The sequence below is a fragment of the Cygnus atratus genome, chromosome 14, assembly GCF_013377495.2.
Source record: "Cygnus atratus isolate AKBS03 ecotype Queensland, Australia chromosome 14, CAtr_DNAZoo_HiC_assembly, whole genome shotgun sequence".
In the NCBI taxonomy this organism is placed as follows: Eukaryota; Metazoa; Chordata; class Aves; order Anseriformes; family Anatidae; genus Cygnus; species Cygnus atratus.
The window spans coordinates 4,734,093-4,757,978 of NC_066375.1; the positions used below are offsets into that span (position 1 = coordinate 4,734,093).

At 40.8% G+C, this 23,886-nt stretch overlaps 1 protein-coding gene across 11 annotated transcripts in view; it reads right to left on the reverse strand.

Annotated features, from left to right (window-relative positions):
- Positions 1–23,200, reverse strand: part of FAM13B (family with sequence similarity 13 member B) — a 48,503-nt gene extending 25,303 nt beyond the window's left edge. For 2 of the 11 annotated variants that reach the window (XM_035560704.2, XM_035560698.2), the window contains exons 1-7: positions 21,299–21,570; positions 11,107–11,273; positions 10,019–10,209; positions 9,385–9,597; positions 7,552–7,729; positions 6,815–6,959; positions 3,964–4,121 (exon numbers count right to left, since the gene is read on the reverse strand). In XM_035560704.2, the coding sequence (XP_035416597.1) occupies positions 3,964–4,121; positions 6,815–6,959; positions 7,552–7,729; positions 9,385–9,597; positions 10,019–10,175 (851 nt within the window). In that variant the 5' untranslated portion in view covers positions 10,176–10,209; positions 11,107–11,273; positions 21,299–21,570. Of the gene's footprint in view, positions 1–3,963; positions 4,122–6,814; positions 6,960–7,551; positions 7,730–9,384; positions 9,598–10,018; positions 10,210–11,106; positions 11,274–17,859; positions 17,956–20,749; positions 21,203–21,298; positions 21,571–23,027 lie in introns of those variants that run through there. The other 9 variants (XM_050713538.1, XM_050713537.1, XM_035560707.2 and 6 more) reach the window with 6 other exon arrangements.
- Between the last annotated feature and the right edge of the window lie 686 nt (positions 23,201–23,886).

Consider the following 23,886-nt stretch of genomic DNA (forward strand, 5'->3'; position numbering starts at 1 on the left):
AAAACATTTCAAAGTTTTTCTTGCTAATTTACTGACTGTACGCTAATCCTATTTTCTCATTAAAAATAAAAGCAATCGTGACAGTATTTCATTTCATAATATCCCCAAAATACATTAATCTCATGTCATTTTTTTTCTAAGTTAAAAAGTCTTATTTCCTATCAAAGCAATGTTTTTCTTTCGTATATTTACCTGTGCAGCAGAACTTTACAGGCCATTCTGATTATTTTTGCTATCCCAAATGAGCACTTCATGTAAAAATGCTTCATCTGAGAAACAACAAAGTGGGATGGTGGCTGCTGGTTATGCATGCTGCTTGCTCGGCTCCGATGGCTGCGTGTCAGACAGCACTTCTGGAGTGCTGCACTAAACCCTGCAGTCTAAATAGAAATAGACTGCAACATGAGGTCACTCCTGACAATAAGCTGCCCAATCAACACTTGAAAGCTTTTCGAACATGTTGTTTGCAGATTTTCCAGGACAGGAACAGGGACACGTATTTGGATGTTAAAGAGAGAGCTAAACAAAAGCAGTAATATATTTTCTAGTATTTCAGGCACTTGTTATAGTTGGTTAGCCTTGCTATAGGGAAGTTGTGTTACTTTGAAACTGTTATCTCCTCTCTCTCACTGCCCAAGCTAATTAAGACAAAAAATGGGTAATATACCCCACAAGGAGTGAGGAGCTCACCCTTGTCATTGAGTTTATTACGGGGGTATAAAAGCAAACTGCTCACCGAGCTTACTACTTCTATATCTCACCTGGTATACATACGATCCTGAAATGCCCCAAGAACATATCAGGGAGTTTTACTTTAGGGTTGTGACTGACAATATTTGAGATGAATGTGAAAAGTAAAGCAAATACTATTTGACAATGTGAAAAGTAAAGCAAATACTATTTGACAAAGAGCTGTGAGGGGAAAAAAAATCAGAATAGTGACAGATAAGGACCCTAAAGCGATTACTACAACAGCACATCTTAAAGTCAGCTGCAATGCTGAGTCAGTAATTCTCTTCTACGGAAGTCGGGAGAGCAAAACTGACAGAGCCATGCTGAAAAGGCTCCTGAAAACAGAGAACACGTTTCCTTCACATACACAATGTCAGCTCGTGCAAGAAACGCTCCCTGGCTGCATAACAGACTGAAAGATCACTCAACAGGTTCATTTTAAATATCCTTCTCAAACAGTCACGAACTCAAACTGCATTAATGATTATCTGTATTCTCACCTCACCTCTCACACTCAAAGTCAAAATAGCCCCACGCAGTGCAGAAAGGTCATACGGTTTAGAAAGAACGAGCAGAACGAGGAGAGAAAAAAAGGTAGTGAGAAAAATTTTAAGTTATAGTTCAGGTAACTAAATGGAAGGTCATATGCCCTATCAGATGAATCAAAGTCATCCATCAGTAACGTGACGAACACACAACCTCAGTCTTTTCTTTACTCCATAAAGAGACCAAGGCTATACAGATACTTGGTTCTCAAAGCCCGATAACAGCAAGAGAACTTCTGGCTCAACATGACTCTTACAATTCCTTAAGACTTCTCTTTTCTTTACAAACTGCTGCAGGCCCTATGCGAAGACAAGCATCCCAATAAATCCACATTAACATTAGTTTATTTATTTTTTAAATCAAGGAAATAAAATGCAAAAAAGCCATTAAAGGAATATAATGAAAAGTTTTACATCTCCAAAAATATTTACAGTATTTACAGTAGTTAGAAGTTTAATAAAGCATACTTCGTTCAGCCTGTAATTATTGTTATTTGTAATGTTTAGTGCAATTATTCTGGTTTTACAGTCAAAATTGTCTTTCTTCTATAGTATTCTTCCTTATCCTTCCCCACAAATTATGCAAAATGCCAGCCATAATTAATGCCTATTAATTTTTAATTAACCCTAAACATCATGTAAAATGATTTTTCTCTTCAGGCTATCAAATTTAAACTTTTATACTTGTTGAGTTTGTCACTACTGCTGCATTTGCACATTCCACAAGCACCAAAGGAACTATAAACAGTAGAATTGCTTAAAAACTTCAACTGGAACAAGGAACTTCTGCTGAATTCCAGTTTAAGGAAGGTTTTTTTGTTTGTTTGAATTCAAGTCAAGCTAAAATTAAGCAGCTGCCTTACTGCCAAGGATATAATTAAAATATGATTTTAGTTACAAAACAACAGAAGTATGTTTTTTTCATTATTTTACATTTTACAAATTCCTGCAACAAGGCAGAATAAAGTGTGAAGCAAAGCAGCTAAACAGATTTCAACCTGAAATCCATGCCATCTTACGATCTGTCAGTCTTAGGCACTACACCTACTCCTGAATCTCCCTGCATTCGGCTGCTTTTAGTCGCTCTTCTCTTACAGATTCCCCATCACCCTTCCCTACAAGTTGCTACACGTCCATACTGAAATACGTGCTGTAGAAGGGAAAAAGTAAAATTCCATTCATAAAATGTCAACTCTAAGTAAAATTCCATTCATAAAATGTCAACTCTAAGTACAAGTAAAGCAGACCAAAAAAACCTGTGTACTACAAGCAAATAAAATATGAACCTGTGTATTACAAGCAAGCACAAATAAGCTCTCAGACAAGCACGATTTTAAGTTTATGCATCACCTTTTATGAGTATACCTTAATTAAAAGCTGACTCCCACTCTAATACTCCTGCCTGTATTAGACTTCGCAGCTTCCAAACTTGCTCACAGCTCTTTACCAGCACAGCCTATCCAAACACAGCCCTTTCCAGAGTCGGGCTCTTCAGCAGGTAATACAGGTCTCCCAGCTTCAGCAGTAGTTACACCCGTTTAGATAATGTGAGACCTTGTCTTTCTATGTATTTTTCTAAAAAACTTTTTCTAAAAATCGGTTAAAAAATTAAACCTCACCTTGTGCATAAGTGTTAGTCATGTTGCTCATATTGATATAACAAAAGCATCAACCCTGAGTTAAATTTAGCTAGCAGAGTTTAAATGAACTGAAAAAGAATGCTCAGGTGTTTTACAAATGTATGAAGGAGTCAACTTTTTATAACACTGTACTTGAATGGCGCATCCAGAGTCTTCTTTTCAATTCAAATTAAGAAGATTTTCTGGATCCTCAAATCAAGTTTTCTGCAGCTGCAAGCAACCTCTTCTATGAAATCTCATTTAACCTCTCAAAATGCCACCTTTAAACTGCTCAAAATTTCCTCTGCATTACGCCTACTAATAGGGCCATTCCAGAACCTTATTCCCCTAAATTCCAAGCTAAAATCATTAACAGTCACTATTAGCTCTCCACAAACATCGTCCTATTGGTGTTATCTTGATCCCCTTCGACCCTGGTGATTCTTCTTTCTAGAATATTTTCAGGAAGTAATCACACCTACAGAGACTTCATTTTAATTGTTTATGAAGTACATTCTATGTACTACAGTAAAATAAGAAAGCACTTTCATTTAACTGAGCATTACAAAGAAAAAAACTGACCTGGATAAACAAATCTTCATGGGTTTAGAAATGAATTAGGGTCGTGTAAGGACACTTATGCCCACTAGCATGCGACAAGAAATAACAGTCGTATTTCTTATTGGAACGGAGTAAGAAGAAAGGGAGTGGTGGAAAGATGACATAGAAGGGTTTGTATCTACTAACATACAGATTCTTTGTGTTTCTGCTACAGAATTTATTGTTTAAATACCACTTAACAATTTCACTAAAATAAGGGTCTTTTTCCCCCCCCTTTCTCTGCATAAATCATCATCGTTAATCCAATCTGACTTCTACAGGCCTTCTACTGAATTTGGGAACAGTTATTGTATTCCACACTTTACTACCATGAGAACTGCACCTACTGTGTAAGCTTTTGAGGTACATTTCAGTGTCTACAAACAGAAGTCTGACAGCTTCACTCTCACACAGAACAGACTATACTCTGTATTTTAAACCCAAACTCCAAGGCAGAAACAAGTTACCTTGTTGATGCTGTAACGCTCCTGGAATCCGAGATACTCCCTGTCATATCTAGATGCACCACAGCTGGCCTTTCAACGGGTTTCTCTGTGCCGTCTTCTGGAAGTTCTTCCGACTGCTCAAGCTTTACATCTTCCTCCTCTTCTAAGAGATCATTTATCTGCACAAAGATTTATTCACAGTTAATGGCTGGTAAGGCTCTTTTACGAGGTCCAAAGAATTAAAAGAACATGAGAGAGATAAAAGCATCTCCTTGATAAAAGGAGAAAATTCTTCAATTTCAGAAAAATCGGGAACACTATACCTCTTTTATGCAAAACATACACTCTACACCCTAAAAATAAGGGCTACATAACCCGCTTGAAATGTTAGACAAAAACTAAAGAGAGAAGCACCTTTAATGCAGTAAATGAACACAAGCAGAATCAAGAAACAACAAAACCCTGGCCACGCAGGTCATGTGGCACAGAACCTTTCTTCCTCTACCCAAAAACAGGGACTGATAATTCTCCTCTTATTTGTATGTAAGAAGCATTTTCAAACCCTTTTATGGAAGGCAGTACAGAAGTCCAAAAACCTAAACTTTGAAGTAGTAAATGAGTATTTATGATGGCAAATGTAAGAGCAAGGGTATTGAGAATTCCCTCTGTGAAGCCATTGTCTATTTTTGTTTCTCAGTTTCCAAATGCAGAGGATGTTTTTACTGAAGCAGCAAAACATAGTCACTTTAAAAACTAAAACAATATGGCCAAATGACAAATTAATTCATACACTTTTTTTTTTAAAAAAAGCAACTATGTCTAAAGCAAACACAAAAAAAAGTGATTCTATTTGTTTCATAAGAATCCCTCTTTGATTACTGACCTCCCAACCCCACAAATCCAAAAATCAAAGTATCAGCAGCAGTCTAAAGAAAACACGCTTTATAAAATCTGCCATGTGAGTATAAAACAAAAACCACTGACCTAAGAAAACTGAAACTTAAGAAAAGTTTAAGATTATAAAGACAGCAGAGGAGGGTGGGTTTTTTTGTTTTTTTTTTTTTTTTTTTTTTTTTTTTTTTTTTTTTTGAGGGGTGTGGTATGTTATATTGCACTACATTCAGGAGAAGTAATTTATTTACCCCTGATTTTCTTCTGTAATTGCAAGAGGATGTAGCAGTGAGCCGTGTGGAAGCCCACCCACACAGTTAGCTTCAAGCAAGGCTGTGTCCTGTATGGACAGGAACCCTTCCGTGCTGCAACACCACCCCGCAACCCCTCGTACCAGTCCTGCAGGGAGCAGGACCCAACAGAAGTGCACTGTTGACATCTGGTGGAGACACCATGAAATTATAGGGACACTCTGCCAGACCTCAAAACTTAAAAGAAAAAAAAAAAAAACAGCACAAAACACAACAACAAAAACCACACAAGCACACCACACACACACACTGTTTGGGAAGCAGTTCTGCCAAAGCATATAATGAATCAGAGATAAGTCTTAATTTTAAAGCATGACAGCATAGACTAGCTAACTATAAAGAACAGTCATCGTAACCTAAGGCCATAGTTCTCAGCCTTGGGTGGCAGAAGTTAAATCCAGCTCAGCTGTATTTAACAGCTTCCTGTATGCAGCAGGACAATGTCAGCTCTCAGTGCTAGACATGCTCTTGCTAAGAGTTGAAGAGACATCAAACATTGCAAAGTTGCAGCAATCCACTTGAAGAGCTAGCAGAGCAGAAGCTGCTCGATCCAGAACTTGCTGCCCACGCTTGGCAGTCCAGACCAACGGGTGAGATATCTGCTGCAGCAAAGAGGAAGCAACCAGCTGTACTAGTACTTGCCTTACCCGTCTTGCTAGAAGAGGGCTTTGTGGGATAGTTAGGGTTTAAAAACTCAGCATTTCCTATTACCTTACTTAGCAACTGAAAGTTACTCACTCTTTTTTCTTTTTTCTCTTTAAAGAAAATACACCACTTTAAGATAACTGAACAAGAAAAAAAAAAGTTATAGTTTTTCACATTTCTGAGCAAGTGTTTGATCCAGGATTTTATTAACAATCCTGGAACCTGGCTTTGATTAGACAAGCTTCCATGCATTATCATTTATACGTCTTGTTACAATGAAAAATATTTGCCATGCTGAAGAAGGCTGTATCACAACACCACATTGTAATTTCCCTCCTAATAGACTATCTCTATTTTCCTCAGCACGACATAGTATTTTACCCTACGAAGTTAAATTTGCTGCAAAGAAGGCAAAATGGTGATAATGGATACCATCAGTACCATGAACAGGTGAATCTGGCAACCTGATGGTTGAATACTAAGATCCAGTACATTTCTCTTCTACTCAACTTTGTTTCGCTGATTTCAGAACTTTTCCCCACCAATATCAAAATATTTTGAAGTCTTAGGATCAGAAACACCACTCCAAAATTTTAGTATAGGGAACCACCACTGATACCATCAATAAGTGGAGTGCAAGACCCTGCATGTTTCTACACATACTACTGACCAAGACCAACAACGGTGTGGTTCTGCTTTCACTTAAAAAGTTCTCCACTCCTAAAAGGTAATTAAAAAGCTATACTGTTTGTATATAGCACATACATCCATATTGGGCAGGATGTTACTGTTGGTTTAATTCATAAATATTTTCCTACATGGCATAGGTATGCTTGCAGAATTGTTGCTTGGTAGGGAGTATATCCATGTTAAGAAAATGCATTTAAAGAAATACTAGTTTTTGTCAGTTTGCATGAAACTACCAAAAGGCATTAAAAAAAACTATTGCTATATACCTGTCATAAACATAAACTGATGTGACAGATACTTAAGGGATAAAATACTGCCAATTAAAATATTCTTACCTGCTCAGTTATTGAGCTTAAATCATTAGTAGATGAAAAATCTTCTTCTTCATTTTCAAAGAATTCATAGTAGTTCTCCAGAAGTCCCGCCATTATTCTGCTAACTATTTCTTGTTCTTTCAGATCCTCCACATCTGTGTAAATGCTAAAGATTTCAACACTGTTTTAGTTTAAAAATCAAAATCCAGCCCATTCCCCGCCAAAACTCCTGAAAATGGCTTCCATGACTAAGGGCTACACTTCACATTATCCCTATTCCATTCTGAACACACAATTTTAAGTGCACCTTCACACTAGTGTGCATTATAAATCCTTATACTAGTTTATATTTAACAGTGGTGAAGTAACAACTATTTAGTCAGTTAACTGTTCATGAGGAATGTTCCCAATTTAATTATTTGCCTGTAAAAAGGAAACCCCATTATACACTTGAACTTTAATGGCTTCCTTCCTGAAACGTTTTGCTGGAAAAAATTAAAATTAAAAAAAAAAGAAATTGAACCTTGGTGTAATTACACTAATATGACAATCAAATCTGTGGTTTCCAATACAAGCTGTGGTTCAGATCCAAGCAAAAAATTGTAACGTGGTGCTGGGGAAAGACACAGAAAGAATGTTCCCCAAAGCAAACTGCATACTCGCTGCTGTTACTCAGGAACTAAGAAAGACTCTAGACTACAAATTTACACTGTCAAATGCACATAAAAACACTACATAAACCTTTATAACCAACTTACTGAAAAACATCTGGGCCAAAGACTGCAGCCAAAGAACTTGCTGACCAGATTTCTTCATGATGCGATGCTACATTGGCTAAAAATTTACACAGAAACTTTAACAAACTGTAATTAACAGGTGGAAGCTGCTGCAAGAGGAACCTCAATTTTCTTCCAAATTCATCTTCATTGTTATAATCTAGAAAAAATAAAAATATTTTAATCACAAAATAAAATTTGGAAAAGCATGTATTTTAAATCAATCAACCTTTTGATTTGGGCAACAATTACTTATTTCTGAAGTTCAAGCACTTTGGTCAGCCCACAGTCTCAGTGTCAGAAATTGAGGTGCATTTGCACAGTCAGACTTTCATGCTATATCTGTCTGAAGTGGGTGGAAGAAATCCTTTCACAGCCACCTTATTCAAAGACTGGCGTGGGACACAAGTTCCACACTGTAGTTTACATGTCACGGACACTGTGTTCCCTTGTCACGCCAAAGGAGTATACCACAGTCCTATTTCCAGTCCTGATAAGGTAACACTACAAATCACAGTGCATAGCAATATTAGCTGACAAATGAGCAGCCAGCTGCTTTCTGCATTACCAACTTAACAATTCTTTTGTTGTTCATCATCTTTTTCAGATGAAAATAAAAAGTTTACTAGCTACTCAGTGAACCATGACTTCAGCAACGCAAATCAAAGAAACATATCACTAATGAAATTTCATCTACTGATAGCCACGTCAGTTTCCCATTACTGCACACAACAAATACATGAACAGAATTTCAAGTTTTAACATGCTTTTCTGGTCAGTAGCTTCCAAAAATTGTTTCCAGCAGCAGACTATTTGGTGCTGTAGAAGAAAGACATCAGCATTCAGCCTCTGCTCACTAGTTAGCCAGGTAACGACTCTGTGTTCAAAGTTTCAGAACCTATGGGTTACCGTGGGAGCAAACAGAAGCACCTTCACACTCACTGTTGGAGATGACCCTCCAGTTCACCACTTACTGGATGTAGCATAAATTCTACCCTGAACAGGACTAAACACGAACGAATTCACCATAAAATCAAAACAGACGGAAATGTGACTCTTACTAAGCACAAGCCCAGCAGTTGAAAAGTACTAGCCAATACTGGAAGATGAGCAAAGCTCCTGCAGGGTTCCAACCAGTAAAACCATCCGTTATGTCACAGGGTGTGGAACTCTGACGTCTACCTACCTTTTGAGGTTGCATTAGTTAAAACATTTGTCTTGCGGCACTGTGTTAGTAGTCAAATAATGAATCAACTCTAATACCACAAAACCCAGCAGAGGTCAGAAGACCCAGGATAGTGGAAACACATAAACAAGCTGGGAATTGGCAAAGAAAATACTGAAGGAATACAGGCAGGAATTTGAAAGTGCAATGGACAACAGGGTGGGTTTTTTTCCTCCTACAAATAAATTTTAAACTTAATAATAATCCACAGTGGGAGAGCAAATATGACATGAGTACAGGGCTTGAGCTTTCTTGTCTTGTAGATACAAAGCCAACTTGAATCCAGTGGCTTTGACCAGTGTCCCAGGATTCATGCACAAGCACATGGAATACTTGGAATTTATCCTATGTGGCAGCTTCACAGTCTTCCTACCTGTTGGATAAACTGTGTCTTCTAAGGAAACTCAGCGTGGATTCAAAGGCATGTTTATTTGGGGTTTTGTGCTTAGAAAGGGTGTTGTTAGAATGCCTCCTAATTCACAGGCTATTGCACAGAACAACAAAAAATCTGTAGTGCCACTACACATCTGAATTTTATAACGTTTTTTACTCTTAAAAAGAGAAAACGCTCCATCAAAAATAATTTTTACCTTGAGAAAGTTGCATCAAATGTGCGTGCAAGCTGCCTGGGATAACTGGCTCTGGAAGTTCTTGAAGAAAAAATCTAAGAAGGCTAATAGCTGAGGGTACATCTGCTTCTTTAACCAGGTCCACATCTTCTCCATTATCATATCGTTGCCGAAGCCACTCCACTGTCTCAGCATTCCCATTGACTTGAAAAAGTCCTTCTTGTTCCAGACCCCCTGTGTTAGAAGGAAGTTATAAACTTTTGGATCTCGTATAGATAAAGCTACTGATAATCAGATACGCACAATTCACATACTGAATGACTTTGTTGCCCACAGTTCTGCAAGCCCTTTTCCCAGCACACACATTCTTGTACCCAGCTAACAATACAATAATAAGATAAATATTAGCAGTACCAAAACCAGTTTTCTATAAAGTACTCTATCAAGGTGATTGGATTAATGTCTTCTAGAAAACAGAAGTAATCAAGCTTAACAGAAGGAATAGAGCAAGAAAACTTTTATCACCAAAGAAAACACAAAAATCCAAAGCCAATTAAATAGAAGTAACTTAAAATAAATACTTTTCAAATATCAGCCTGATCTGTAATAACAACAGATAAGCATATTATTTTAAAAACAGAAAGATAATACATACCATGTTCCTCAATATAGTCCACTACATGGCGGACTATGAATGGAACCTCATTGTCTGGTTGCCCTTCTTGCTGCAGCTCATCAAGTGGAATTCCAAATATTTTGTTAGCGAGAACAGAGTTGCAGTTACTCAAGGAAGGGGAGGAGCTCTTCCTCATATCTTTTTGCAGCCAAAAATCAAAGCTGTCTTTTCTGTCAAATAAGAGGAATTTTAATTAAAATTGTACTTCAGCGTACAGTGTTGAGTGTACCAATCTGTAACACAACGTGTTTTAACTACCTAATGCAAACACACTCCACTCTCTCTCAATTAGGGCACCGATTCTGTGAAAAGTTCTGTAATGACTCCCAGTACAGCTAACTAGATGAATGACTACTGCTGAGGCGTTCTGTTCAATCCTCAGTGAAGGACTGAGGAGAACATACACAGCAGCAAAGGAAATTCAGAAAATTTTAAATACCGTATTGTTACTCAAATAAGCTTTAGGGTACTTTTGGAGAGAGAGATTCTTCAGTATGGTTTCTGAATGTATTTACCAGTCAGGCTTTGAAAAAATCTACCTCAAATGACACTCCAGAGGAAATGAAACTAGTGGATCACACCAAAACAAAACCTCAATGTTTAGCTACATGAAAGGAAGTAAGTATTTGGTGATACAGAACTGCACTGCCATCAGTATCTAATAGATTTGGCATTTTCTGTTCTACACAATAAATCTTTCACCACCTGCATCAAATTCAAAACTTTGCTGAACATAAAAACCTCCAAAACAAGTTTCTAGCTGCTCAGTGATAAAATTCTTATCATGCAGAAGCTCAAACATTACTTGCAAGTCTTTGCTTGATACAGGATGTAGTTAGGTAAAGGTATTACCAAAGGCAGTATAAGTCACTCAGTTAAATTGTTATCCTGTCAAAACCAGAAAAATTCTAGCAAAGAAAAAACTGCTCTTTCAAAACAAAAGAGAAAAAGGAGGTTGGTAGTAAGCAACTTAATGCTTTGCTAATAGATTGATAAATTCTAATAGATCAGAAAGACTGAAATCCATACTATTTTTTTTAATGAGTTAAGTAGTTTAGAAAACTTACCTCAGAGTACTTAAACAGCCGAGTTTGAAAAACGTTTTCTGCGCCAGCTGCCCTCACTGACCAAGCATTCTTTTGTCATTTATGGTTGTTTAAGATTATGGCAAAAGATCAGCCTGTAGTTCCTCATTGAAGAATAGCAGAACTCGATCAGTACTTCAGCAGTTAATCTGAAAATAAGGAAAACGTTATTAGACCGTAAGGTTTTCAACAGTTTTAAGCTCAGTCACAAGCCTAAACATCACATTTGAGGCATTCTTCTCATCAAATCATCAATTTCCTGCCCCGAGCACAATGATCACGTTAGCACATCTTACATGGGAGCATGCAAAAAAGCCAATCCCCCTTTTTTCACTTAGGAGTTAACCAACCTTAAAGCAAAAGTCAGTACAGGACATCTTCGTCTTAATTATGAAATAAAAATTCTGTTATTTTTAGATTCATTCATTCTTCTTCCTAAGTAGGCTAGGTAAGTACATTTTAAAGTACCTACCATACTAAAACATTTAACAGCTGCACAATTTTTTTAAAGGATCCCAGGCACTAGTTTAAACACACTATATTTAAATGTAAGCTTGGCACGAATGAAGTCAACTAAGAAGCAACATACAAAGTCAACCAGTTTCCAGTGGTACAGATCATCTTTTCTAGAAGGTTGATTATACGTCCTAGCTGCCAGTTCAAAGTCCAAATAATTGTCAGATCCAGATAAAAGGTCACATTCCCGAGAACCACTTTTTTTTTTTTTTTTTTAAAACACCTTTCAGACTCCAGATAATCTGGATATTTTCTATGTTCTCAGTTCTCAAGATAGCTGTGGGTCCAAACAATAGCTTTTTTTGTTTTCTAAGGTATTAAAAATTTAGATTGCAGCTTCACGGCACAGTGGAGCTGGTCTAATATCAAAGGGTCATCTCACTCTTTTTCTCATGTGGTACAGGTTCTATTTAACTGAAGCAACTATAAATGGGTTGGGATAACCAGGCAAAACTAGCTCGTGACAAATATGTGTACACGCAAAGACAACACACCACCAAAACTAGACAATAAAATGGCTTTTCTTGGCTTTAAGGTACAGGCAGTAAAACCTCACGGTTTCAAAATTAGAGATCAACATGTGAATTCATCTGACTGACTTTTTAGAAGTACCCTCCCTTTGTTCCTCCACCCTGGCTCTTGCTTCCATTCCGTATCAGCACAAATTAACTTCATCTTCCAAGTTCTTACAACCTGCTGCTCTCATTTCAATACCAAAATGAGACGGCCACCTACTAGCCTACAACACCAGGAACCCAGTGTTCTTCCTGCTCTATTTTTGAGCAAATATTGCTTTCCAGCTCCCAGTCCCCCCAAAATAGCAACCATGTTTTGGAGGAGTTGGCCATAAGCTCTATACAATACTGTTTCATCCTGGTCCTCAAAACATTTTTTGCAGTGAAGCCTAAATGAAAAAAAAAATACACATATTTCAGGCTTACAGGTGTTGAAATCTTTGCCTATGAAAGCAAGCAACACCGCCCAATATCCTTTCCTGTTCTGTCATCCGTCTCTAGCTCCCTGCTGTCTCACATTATGCACAGGCTGTAAATGTGTCTTGCACAAGTGATCCTGCTCTGAGATCAGGACTCCAGGTGTGCTGACAACAGAAAATAAAAGTTATATTCTAGTCAACTAGCTTTACCATTTTTATTAATTATTTTCAAATCTGTCATTGGGTATTCGCAGTTACTAAAGGATACTGCCAGATTTCAGTGGTGAGTTGCATTCTTGACTCTCCTATGCTTTATGAAGACACTGCCCAGCCATTCTTGTTATTTTGGTGTATTAGGTGATAATCAGCATAATCTTTGTGTGCAAGTAGATTTTAATCAATCCCGATACACCATGCAACTTCTAAATACGGAGCTGCAAACAGCCTATTTTCTCACGTCCTACCAAAGTCAACCCGTCCACAATGAGCCAGAAAGACTCACATTACCCAACTCTGGGGTTAATTGCAGCTGGGAAAAATCTTTGATGGATCTGCCACAATGCTCCAGGCTGCCTTGCTAAAAGAAACAAACAAACAAACCCTCAAAACCAACATCACCTAATAAAAAGAGCAAATTAGAAGCAACTACTTCTTTGTACCACAGCACCAAACAAACAATATGGAGTGACAGCTCTCCCGAGGATAACTTTGTGCTTAGTTGGCTGGCACGAAAGCATAAGCCATTTTTACCAGGTGCTGAAGATAAACACGCTGCCTGAATATTAATTTCATTCAGGAGGCATGGAAAAAAAAAGAAAAAGACTTCATTTTAACTAGCTTGGCAATGTACCAATGAAGTTGAAACAGCCTGGTTGTCTCACATTTTAGAGCAAAACCAGATTTACAAGCCAAGTTTATACTTCAAATGAAGTTTCATACAGCTCATCACCACCTAAATGAATTAGTGACTTTCACCCGCACAGATGCAAACATCCTTATACATGCATAACCGAATATATCACAGGCATTTATTTATTTTCAGTGCATTCAAGTCTTCTGCCTTTTAGTACAGGCTTTGGTGTGACCTTCACAGGCTGTGATATTTGATATTCCCCAACTCAAGAAAAAGCTAGAATTTTTTTTTCAGCTACCTGATTTCCGTCAAGTTTTATTTCCTGCTTTTTCTACCATTCTACAACTGAAAGGCAGGCTCAGAAACTGTCAATAATTACATATTACGTCTCCACTTCTTTATATTAACAGCTTTCCCATGCTTTGGCTCAGGATGTGCATTTCCATGGAGACAAGTCTGAAACCTTGGATATGATATCTAGCCTTCAGTATTTCTAGAGTCTGTACTGAGCTTTTATTGCTTTTACTAAGCAATACTGAGCTGGTTGTTTTCATGATCAAACATCTCAGTAACCAGAAGCTGAACCATTCCTTCAACTATTCTTTTATCCGTGTTATCCAGACCTTGTAGAACATGCATTTCCACCCAGTTCACAACCTAAATGCTTCATAAGTCCTACAGAAACATAATAATTTAAAATAAAAATAAAAAAAAAAACCAACTACTTCATTTTTATTATAAATATTTTCATTACACCTTTCTCGGTCTCCTCCCCTTGCTAGTGCAAACGTTTACACAGATCCCCTGAACTACAAAATTTTCTAAAACCTAACTACAGAAAATTGAAAGTACCCCTTATTGTTACCACACTTTATTCCAGAATTTTTCAAGAGGCTGAAAAAAAAGTATGTCCTATGCAACATCTTGAGCTTAAACAGCTTAAATGAGGGTAAGACAGTTTCATTCTGTATTGCACACTTCATTGCTCTCATCTGATTTTTATTTTTTTTTCAATAAGGCAAGTATTTCATGAGGTCTGCTGGGAAAACCGCCCCAAAAGTCTCATTTGGCCATCATAATAGCACTCACTTATCTTGGCAACTAAAGCAGTATTCACACCCACACATGAAATGCCACTAAAGGAAATACAGAATACACGGCTAACTGTCAATATTTGAGGAATACATATGAAAGTTTAGACTTAAGTTTAGTTCGTGTTTTACTTTAGTAGCTGAACTACAAATGCATGGGTGTCATTTTAACTTCGAGTCCTCAGAGCTCCAACAACTTTTCTTAAAGGAATGAAAAAACAAGAAGTTAGAAGTAAACCAAACTAAAAAGGCTACAAACTGAAACCATGCTACAGGAATGAAAACATTCATTCTAGACTTAGGATTTTGGCCACAAATCTCAACTAGTTAAGCCATTCTTTTATCTGCTTATTTTCTTTATCTAGCAAGTACTTCACATCGCCTGTGAAACCAAAACCAAAGCTAACAGTGACTGCAGTTCTGCTCTACTTTTTAATACACCCTCTTATAGTTAGGCATTTTGTGGGATTAGCAAACACCGCCAGTGACTTTTTGTAGCATGTCGAAAGTAAAAAACACAAGAAAGATGTCAGATGGAAGAAGTGTTGCAGTTGTTGTGACAAAGTTGCCTGTCCCTACCTGTCTGGAAAAGCACCTCGGGTTCAGACTTGGGCTCTGCAGCCCACGACGCTGCTGTCCTGTGAGGTGCCCGTACCGAGGGACGGAGCAGGCCACTTGCCACTCACCGCCCTCCGGGACAAGGAGGATCCCTGCTTTAACTTTACGGTGCCTCAAAAATTAGTCTTTTGTTTCCCATTTGATAACCAAGGAGAACGCACAGAGGCTAACCGGCCTGCCTGGGAAACGCCCGCGCCCCACGCACCCTGCCCGGCACCTCCCGCGCCGCACGCACGCTGTGCCAGCTCATCGACAACCTGCACTCTTCTCCTTGCTCTTAATTTTTATCGAGGTAAAAGAAAATGGAGAGCTTTTTGTTTAAACCTCACGTCCCACTTATAACAGTGGACGCTGCTGATTCTATGCCATTTGTAACTGCACACCACTGCTGGCATCCCCAGCTAACGAAATGCTTTGGGGCAGAAGAGCTTTTGCTCCGCTGATTTCCAGCTTTTGTTCAGCTAACAAATCTGAACAGAATATTTTGCTCATTTTAATTAATTCAGTCACAACTGAAAAGATGGCCAGGTCAAGGCTGGAGAATCAGCATGGAAAAAAGAAGGGGGGGAAAAAAAAAGGAAAAGAAGGAGCTTTAAGCAAACAAACAGGCCCCCACCACCACTCAGGACACAGAAAAGGACAAATGATACTTGTCTCAAGAGCACAGTTAAAAGCATGTTAAGCCGTGTAAGCGCCTGAATATAAATAGAAACAGTATTTCCTCCATGTAAAAAGAACGTTCGATTTAAAAGCTACGCTGAAGTACCCAATATATTTGAGTAGTCAAAACAGAAATTATTTTAAGAAAAGTTTTATAACCAGCAAGTTGAGGTTAAAATAGATTCTTACAAGCAAGATTTCCTCTTTTTGACTGTCAGCAAAATCAGCCGTTGAATGGCATTATAGCCAGAAATCTGGATCGGCAAATCTGACAGTCGAGCTTATTATTTTAAGTTTAGCAAGACATTTTTCTTAAGACCTTTTCCATCCCCACACAGGGGCAATGTTTAAAAAAAAAAAAAACAAGTGTAAGTACAGAATTCCACTTGCAATGTTGAAGGAAACCATGTTAGAAGAAATGTCTTTTCAAGCAGATGTGATCTTCCTGCTCCCTGCATTTCTTAGTGTGACGCTGACAAGTTCACTTTCTGGTTCAGTAGGAATCAAGAGGAAACAAGCTTGTTGCAGCCTCGCACACAATCACAGAGGCACTGAGCAGAAGCATGCCATAGCAGCACTTTAATTAATAAGCTCCGACCACTCGCCTGTCTATGCCTTCACACACACCCCAGCCCTCCACTGAATTAGCTGAAATTCTGCCACTAGCACTTCTGAGATAACCTCAGAAAATACAGGTTATACTGACAAAACCAAAGCCAAAAAATATGTTGGATTTAACAGAAAGCAATTACAATGCAATTTTTGTTTCCTGGAAATAAAGCAGCAAGCCTTCTAATTTACAAATTAAACTACATAAATTAAGCCTTTACATTCTTACCATGGAAGAAAGGCAAGAAAGCAACTCATGAAAGCTCATCGGAAAGATATTTAAATCCAACATTCCATCCATTTTATTATTTTTAAAATTTACAAGCTAAGAAGCCATGTATTGATTAGTATTATTTTCCTCTCATTAAAATTTAATCTGCAGTTTCAGCAGACGAAACCGAATTACACTTTCTCTGAAACAGCCCATCAACAAAGACAGACCTTCCTGAGGCATACCCCAACGTCCAGAAACAGGGACAGGCATTAGCTAGACTAAACACAAAGCTTAAGAAAAAAAATACATAGTTTCAGACTTCAACCAGGCCAGTGAACCATTCAGCAACTCTACTGCAGTGGCATTAATAAAGCATTGCATACAACGACTGATTCAAGCAACATACAAAGAAGTAAACATTTTTTGAAAGAGAAAGCCAAGATCCCTGAAATCTGATGTCTGATTTTCCCAGTGTTTTGATACGCGATGATAGCATTTCATATTCACTTACTAGATAAGATCCAAAGGCTTTTTAACTGCATTACAGCAACTCATGATCCTTCTGTAACTGTATTTTAGCAAGAATTAAATAACACCAGAGATGCCTGAAAAAATAGATGTTTGCTTGCTGCTTGACACCCACCACCGAACGCTGCCAGATTTGCTCTCAGCTGCCGCCGCCAATGCACATGTGCAGAATTATAAAGAAACTTCCTGCTCGCACAGATCCCATCACATTCTTAACAACTGTAGTTAATAAATAAAAAGGCTTTTGTATCTTGTGTAACAGCTAATTATATTCATCCAGCTTGCCCCCCCAGTAAAGCTTCCTTCACCAACCACTCGCACGTACTTGCCACTACATCAGATAATACAGAACTTGAGTGCAGTGGCGTTACAAAAGCGCAGTACGGTAACGAACAGGAAGAAATTATCAGTAAAACTGCACAATTTGAGAAGTGCAAGTTATAAAACAAAACGAGTTCAACAATTATCATTGCTGTTAAGACAGACTTTGGAACAGAAGTCAAACTACCTCAGGCACCAGGGGGGAAAAAAAAAAAAACTATAAATATATAATGCAGCTAATTTATTATACATAAGTTATCCTATTACATAGAAAATCACCAGCTTGTTGCCCAAACAGGTAGGCAGAAAAACCCATTGGAACTCGGCATCTTACAAAACGTAACACAGAGCCCACTTGCTGCACAAACGCTGCCTCTGTCATAACACTGACCACATGCCATCAAAAGAAAGGGCAGTCTCAGCAGCTCCACTGAAGGAGGAAGACATCTCAACGAAGAGCTCAATTCTGTAGCAATGACTCTTTGAACTGCAGGGAAGAAAAAAAAGCAAAAAAAGAAGAAAAAGGACTGCTAATGAAGTCTCCTCCCCGACCAATTCTTGTCACAACCTGACCATGACCAAATTTGACGATACCACCAGAAATCACAAGGTTAGAAGACACTTTACGGAGTAAAATTAAATAAAAAGTAACCTGATGACATTAAAACACCAACAAGACAACAAAAGATTTAATGAAATGTGAAGTTCAGCAACAAGGGGAAAAAAAAAAAAGAAGCTTTCATATATACACACTTAAGAATACAAAGGAAGAAAGAACCACATTCATAAGGTTCCAGCTCTCATTTTTTCAGTTTTGCCCGACCATTATTACCCCACACAGCTGAGCACAACTGTTAATCCTGAACACGCTGCAGGGAACACGGAACAGAAGAGATGCAGGAAGAGAGCAGCTTGCAGGACTGAAACCTGGTCAACCCGCACAGGGCTCCCACCAGATCCCTGCTCCGAGCCAGCAGCTGCCCCACCCAAGCAGCCTTACAAACACCCAGGCAAGGGAAGAAAACGAACCATTTAAACCTCCCAATATCAAAAAGCTCTGCAAACCTATTTACTTTTTCACATGAATTCAACCACCGTCTTTGTTACAAGCTGTTTGAACACAAACATAATGCAGTATCTTCACTTTAAGCTCAATTTTGTCACCTTTTTCTTCTTTTAGGACAAATATATTGGATAAAAGGTATTTCAGACATTCAGGAAAGAGTATAATTATTTGTCACTATCACGATAAGCTGTTTATTTCACTATAATCACAATAAGGTCCTAGACCCAGCTGCAAAACTAGTACATTTCAAGCACTGAATGACCCCACCCATCTACTGCAAATCTAACAGGTTTTCGGCAAAGCAGCCGCCTTCTAAACTAGGCTTTTTAAGACTTCACAATAAATCAGCTCCACAAAAGAAAAGAACACACCTGGTAGAAGATGCAGTATAAAACACACTCTCTTTCATGCTGTAATAATATACAGACTTCACCTGAATTGACTGAACTTTCCCAAATCCCAACAGTTGGCTATGAAGTCAATACAAAGCTACAGACCCAATTCTGAATTTACCAATACAGGGACAGCCAGTCATCATTCTCAAAGTTTTTTGCAGGTAGAAGTGTGTAACTTACAGCAAAACAATACAGTCAGCAAGAGACTCGGAAATTATTTGCCCAATTTTACTAACTTTCTAGGGAGCAATGCGAAAACCTTTTATTCTCTGCCCGAATCTAACTTTGACATGAGACACACACCAGACATTCAGAGAGGCTGCATCAGTCACATTAGAAACTGCATTACAAGCAACGAGCCTCACATTCTTCAAGGATTTAATACTTCCTTCAATATTCTATTTTTTGCTCAGATTTTTCTGTTCTTGAGTACCAGTGCTCCTATCTCAAATGATTAGTAAATATGTAACCGGGTCTGCAACACAAGACCAGAAGTTAAAAAGATTTACCTCTTTCATCCTTAACAGAGCCGAATGGCAGATTGCCTTGCAAGAAGCCAATTCACTCTCCCTCCAATGGCTACTGAATTTTTGTTGCGTGCTAACACAGCAGCAAAGACAATCTGGCGTTATGCGCAGAATTTAAGGACAACTTAAAGGCATTCTCTGACCAACCTCACTTCCTCTTCCTTTGAGTTGCTGCTTCTTTTAGAGAAGAAAAAAAAAAAGTGGAACAAGAAACACCACCTCGGACTTGGCAGCTTTTGCTCGCTTTCTAATGAGCCTTAAACAAGGGCATTGCTGCTGAGTTATGAACATTTGACCTGAGATCAAAAGGTTGAGTACTCGAGAAGGAAACCTCGCAAAACCAAAAAACAAACCAAAACAAAACCCTCCACACACAGAAAGCAGGGGCTTTCGCTGAACTTACTCATGCTTGTTCAAAATGCACGGAACGTTTCTTCAGCCTCACCTGCTTCTGCAAACATGCTGTTATGTACATTAAAAAGACAAGCTTTACCGCACGCACAAGTCTCATATTATGAGCTGTACAAGACAAATATTAAATCAAGCATTTTAATGGGCTGTTGGGAGGTCCTCCAATGCTACCAGCAGTGTGTACAGCAAGAGCCCAAACTGTTTAAGACTCTGCAGACCAAAACTATCCTTGGCCAAGCTCAGATGTTTCAGCACATTGTTTGTGCCAGAAACTGCCAGCATTAGAAGTTATCAGGCATTCCTCACAAGCAACATCTCTGAATGTATCATGAAACACTCTACTTGACTGATCTTCCTAAAATCATAAGTAAGTTTCCAGAAAAATGCTTTCAAAACAATGAGACGTTTAATTTCAATACTGTAATGTTGTAAAGACAAGGAAGGGACCCCTACGGTGCTGGACAGGGTACAAAACAGAAAGAGCAGATAAAAAGAGACATGCTGAAATGTCTTCAAATCTATGCAAAAAAGAACCCACAAAGCAAATTACTTGTAACGAGCAGTAAAAATAAAACAGGATACAAAACAGAGGAGGGCCAACAAGACAGCTGAATTTGTTGCAATGCAGGCCAGACTGGCTTCTTCGTTCCTTTTTTACGCGAGGAGATTACACTGCACAGAAGACAGAATAACTTCTAACCTAAATGCTAATCCAGCTCGCCAATTTATTCCAAAGTCGCACACTAACTATTCCAACCTTGATGGCGCTCAGGAATACAAGCAAAAAAAAAGAAAAAGTGAAGGTTTTTATATATTCACTTTCTTTTTCGTTGTTGCTTTTAAACAGGCAAGGCCAGAAAAGAGCGATCAAGAGAGATTTACTTCCTTCATTCTTTTCCTTTTCTCCGCCTTGAGCCTGACAGCAGTTCCTTGTAAGAATTTAACACCGCAGCCAGGCCAAGAACTCGAAAGCGAGGCAGATCTGCGTTAGAAGCTAAAGATGCAGCGTTTTTTTCCCAAACCCGGCACAAACACCTTCACCCTGCAGCACCTCCCGTCAGGGCAGCCTTAAGAACCATTTACGCACAGGCGCCCAAACCCGGCGGAGCTCCCCGGAACAATGGCAAGCCACCGGGGCGCATTCCTGGGGCGGCACAGCCGCTCGGTGCGGGGCTGGAACCGGCGGGGCCGCCGCCAGCGCTGCCTGCAGGCGGCAGGGAGCAGCTCCGGGGGCAGGGAGCGGCGGGGCCGGGCTGTCAGCGGCGGGGAGCCCCGGGGGCTGCGGCCGCGGAGCCCCCAGCGGGAGCTGTCAGGGGCCGCGGCCCCTCCCGGGCGGCTCCCCCCGGCCCCTCCCGCCAACCGCGCATGCGCCCCGCACCCCCCCCCCACCGCCCCTCAGGGCCCCTCCGGCCCTCAGCCGCCGCCGCCTACCCCGGGGCCCGGCGCGGGCCTCGCCTCTCGCCGCCCCGCCGCTCTCCTCCTCGCCGCCCCGCTCTCCTCCTCGCAGGCCTTCTCCTCAGCCGCCTCCTCCTCCTCCTCCTCCTGCCGCCGCCGTCCGCAGCCGAGCCGGCCGTGGGTGTGCGCGTGTGGCCGCCCGGCCGCCCCCTGCCCGCCCGTCCCGCTCGCTGCTGCCTCGCGCGCCTCCGCCAGCGGGGGGTCCCCAACGGTAGCGGCGGCACCGGGCGGAAGTGACGCGCTGACTGACAGGTGCAGCGCGCCCCCCTCCCTCCCTCCGGGTCACGTGGGGAGGGAAGGGCGGGGAGGGGAGGGGGGAGATGGAGGCGGCGGGGGGGGGGGTGGGCGCTGAGGGGGCGGCTCGGGAGGAGCCGGGGCTGGGGCTTGGCAGCGTCCTGCGACGGCCTCCCCTTGGTGCCGGCCGTCACGGTGCCAGCCGTTGGGCGACCGCGGGCTCCTCTGCTATTGCTTCACCTCCCGCAGCCACCCCCATGGGTTTCAGTAAGCGTCCGGCGCGAAGGCCTCAGGAGCAACGGCTCCAACCGTCCCCAGGCACAACGGCCAGGAGCAGCCGTGGGACGAGGAGCTGGGTGTTGGGAAGTGCCCGTTCAGCACCCTCACACCACGGAGCTATCTCATGCTGAAATACAAGATCCAGCACCCTCACCCCAAGGCGCTACGACGTTCTGAAATAAAAGATTTACACCCTTAAACCAAGGAGCTATCGCATTCTGAAATACAACATTCAGCACCCTTAAACTAAGGAGCTATCACGTTCTGAAATAAAAGGTTTAGCACCCTTAAACTAAGTTAGCATCAGTCTGTGCGGAGAGGCACCCTCGCACCGGAGGTGCTCGAAGCCGTGCCTGGCAGCCCACGGTCCCCACACGCCCCGCCAAAACTACAGCGGGGTTTTCTGTCATGCAGTGCCAGCAGCCAGAGGTGGTCGGCTTAATAAAGCATTTACGGAAATTCAGGTTTAATTAGTAAATATCCCCGTAGGAATAGGAAAGGCTTTTTTTTTTTTCTTACCCCTGGAAAACTTACAAGGGATATATGAAAGGAGAAAAGGATAGAGGTAGGATAGGATTAGTTGAAGCTTCCACATTGCCAATAGCTCGGAGGGTTTTGTTTCAGGTTTTACAAAATGGATTCTGAATTTCATCTGGAGATACATTTATAGGACTCATTAGCAGGGTTTACATTTACAATTTGAAGAAGGGGAGTCACAACCCCACAGGAAATTAGCCTATTTTTAATCAGGTCTGAACGATATTTTTCTTCTAGAAGACTTGGTGCCATTAGAAGATGCCATACAAACACGATAAAACGTGCAGGGTCAGGGGAAGCGACCCTCAGGAGGTCTGTGCTTTCTGTCAGTCTGCTTCCACAGCAGATTTCTCCACTTGAACAGCTAATAACATTTCCTCACATCAGGATGAGGTTTCCGAATTTGTATTGTGTATACATAGCTGTGTTCATTCTGATTCATTTAGCCTCATCAACAACAATAAAGATACTGAATCAGAACAAGCTGGCAATTTTGTTGATGAAACATGGGAGAGAGCGGACCCCAGCTGGCTCTTCAGCAGATACATTGGCCAGTTGACAGGAGTAAAACTGCAAGAAATCTGACACACAAAACACACGCAGAGCAAGGAGACAGACAGCAGAGGCAGGCAGGTAGGTAGGCATTGCACAGCACCTGTTCAGTGGTTTTCAGTCCAAGACAATATTCCCTCCTGTGGACTGGCTCCGAGTACGCCATTTCGTGCCAGCTTATCCTACCTCCCTTCAAGCACTTCCAACGTTCCTTGCAGGGGGCAGGCATATGCAGTCCCAGGCTGCCATTTTAGACTTTTCTGCTCATTTTGCATTCTCACTTCCTCTTTTTCTGAAAGTTTGAGGAGAACCTGGCAGTCCTGGTGCTTTAGCCACTTTTTCTAAGTCAGTAAAAATAGAGGGAAGGGAAGCAGCGACTTGGTGAGCGGCCGCATGATTATACCCCCAACGCACAGCTATAGAAAGCATCAGCCTCACAGACCACGGTTAAAAATTACAATGGAGCAATGTGGAAGCCATCACCGTCCATTTTCTGCTATCTCAGTCCACATCTCATAATTTATGATAGCGTTTTGTAATTCTCCCACTTACAGGATACGCAGACTGCAGCACAATTTACAACACCCAACCCGGTTTAAGCAGTCTCGACGTGGCAGTGTGCAGCTTGCACAGGCTCGTCTACCCGCCCCGAACCCTCTGGCATGTGCAGAGCAGCCCCAGTGTGAGCAGGGGTTGCGCAGGTGCACGACTGCAGTCCCACAGCGAGGCAGAGGACTGTCACCTGCTCATTAGGTTATATGACAATGCACCTTGCATGGAGTCGGTGCTAAGGCTGCAGCGTGGGGCTTCCTATGAGGAGAAGGACCCATTCCCCAGCTGCTGCACAGCTCCAGGAGCTTGGCAGCAGCATCTGGTCAGCATCTGATTCCTTGGACCAAAAAGCAAGAGTGCTGTGGCATCCCAGCCTCTTCAGTAAATCCACACACACAGCAAGCCGTTTC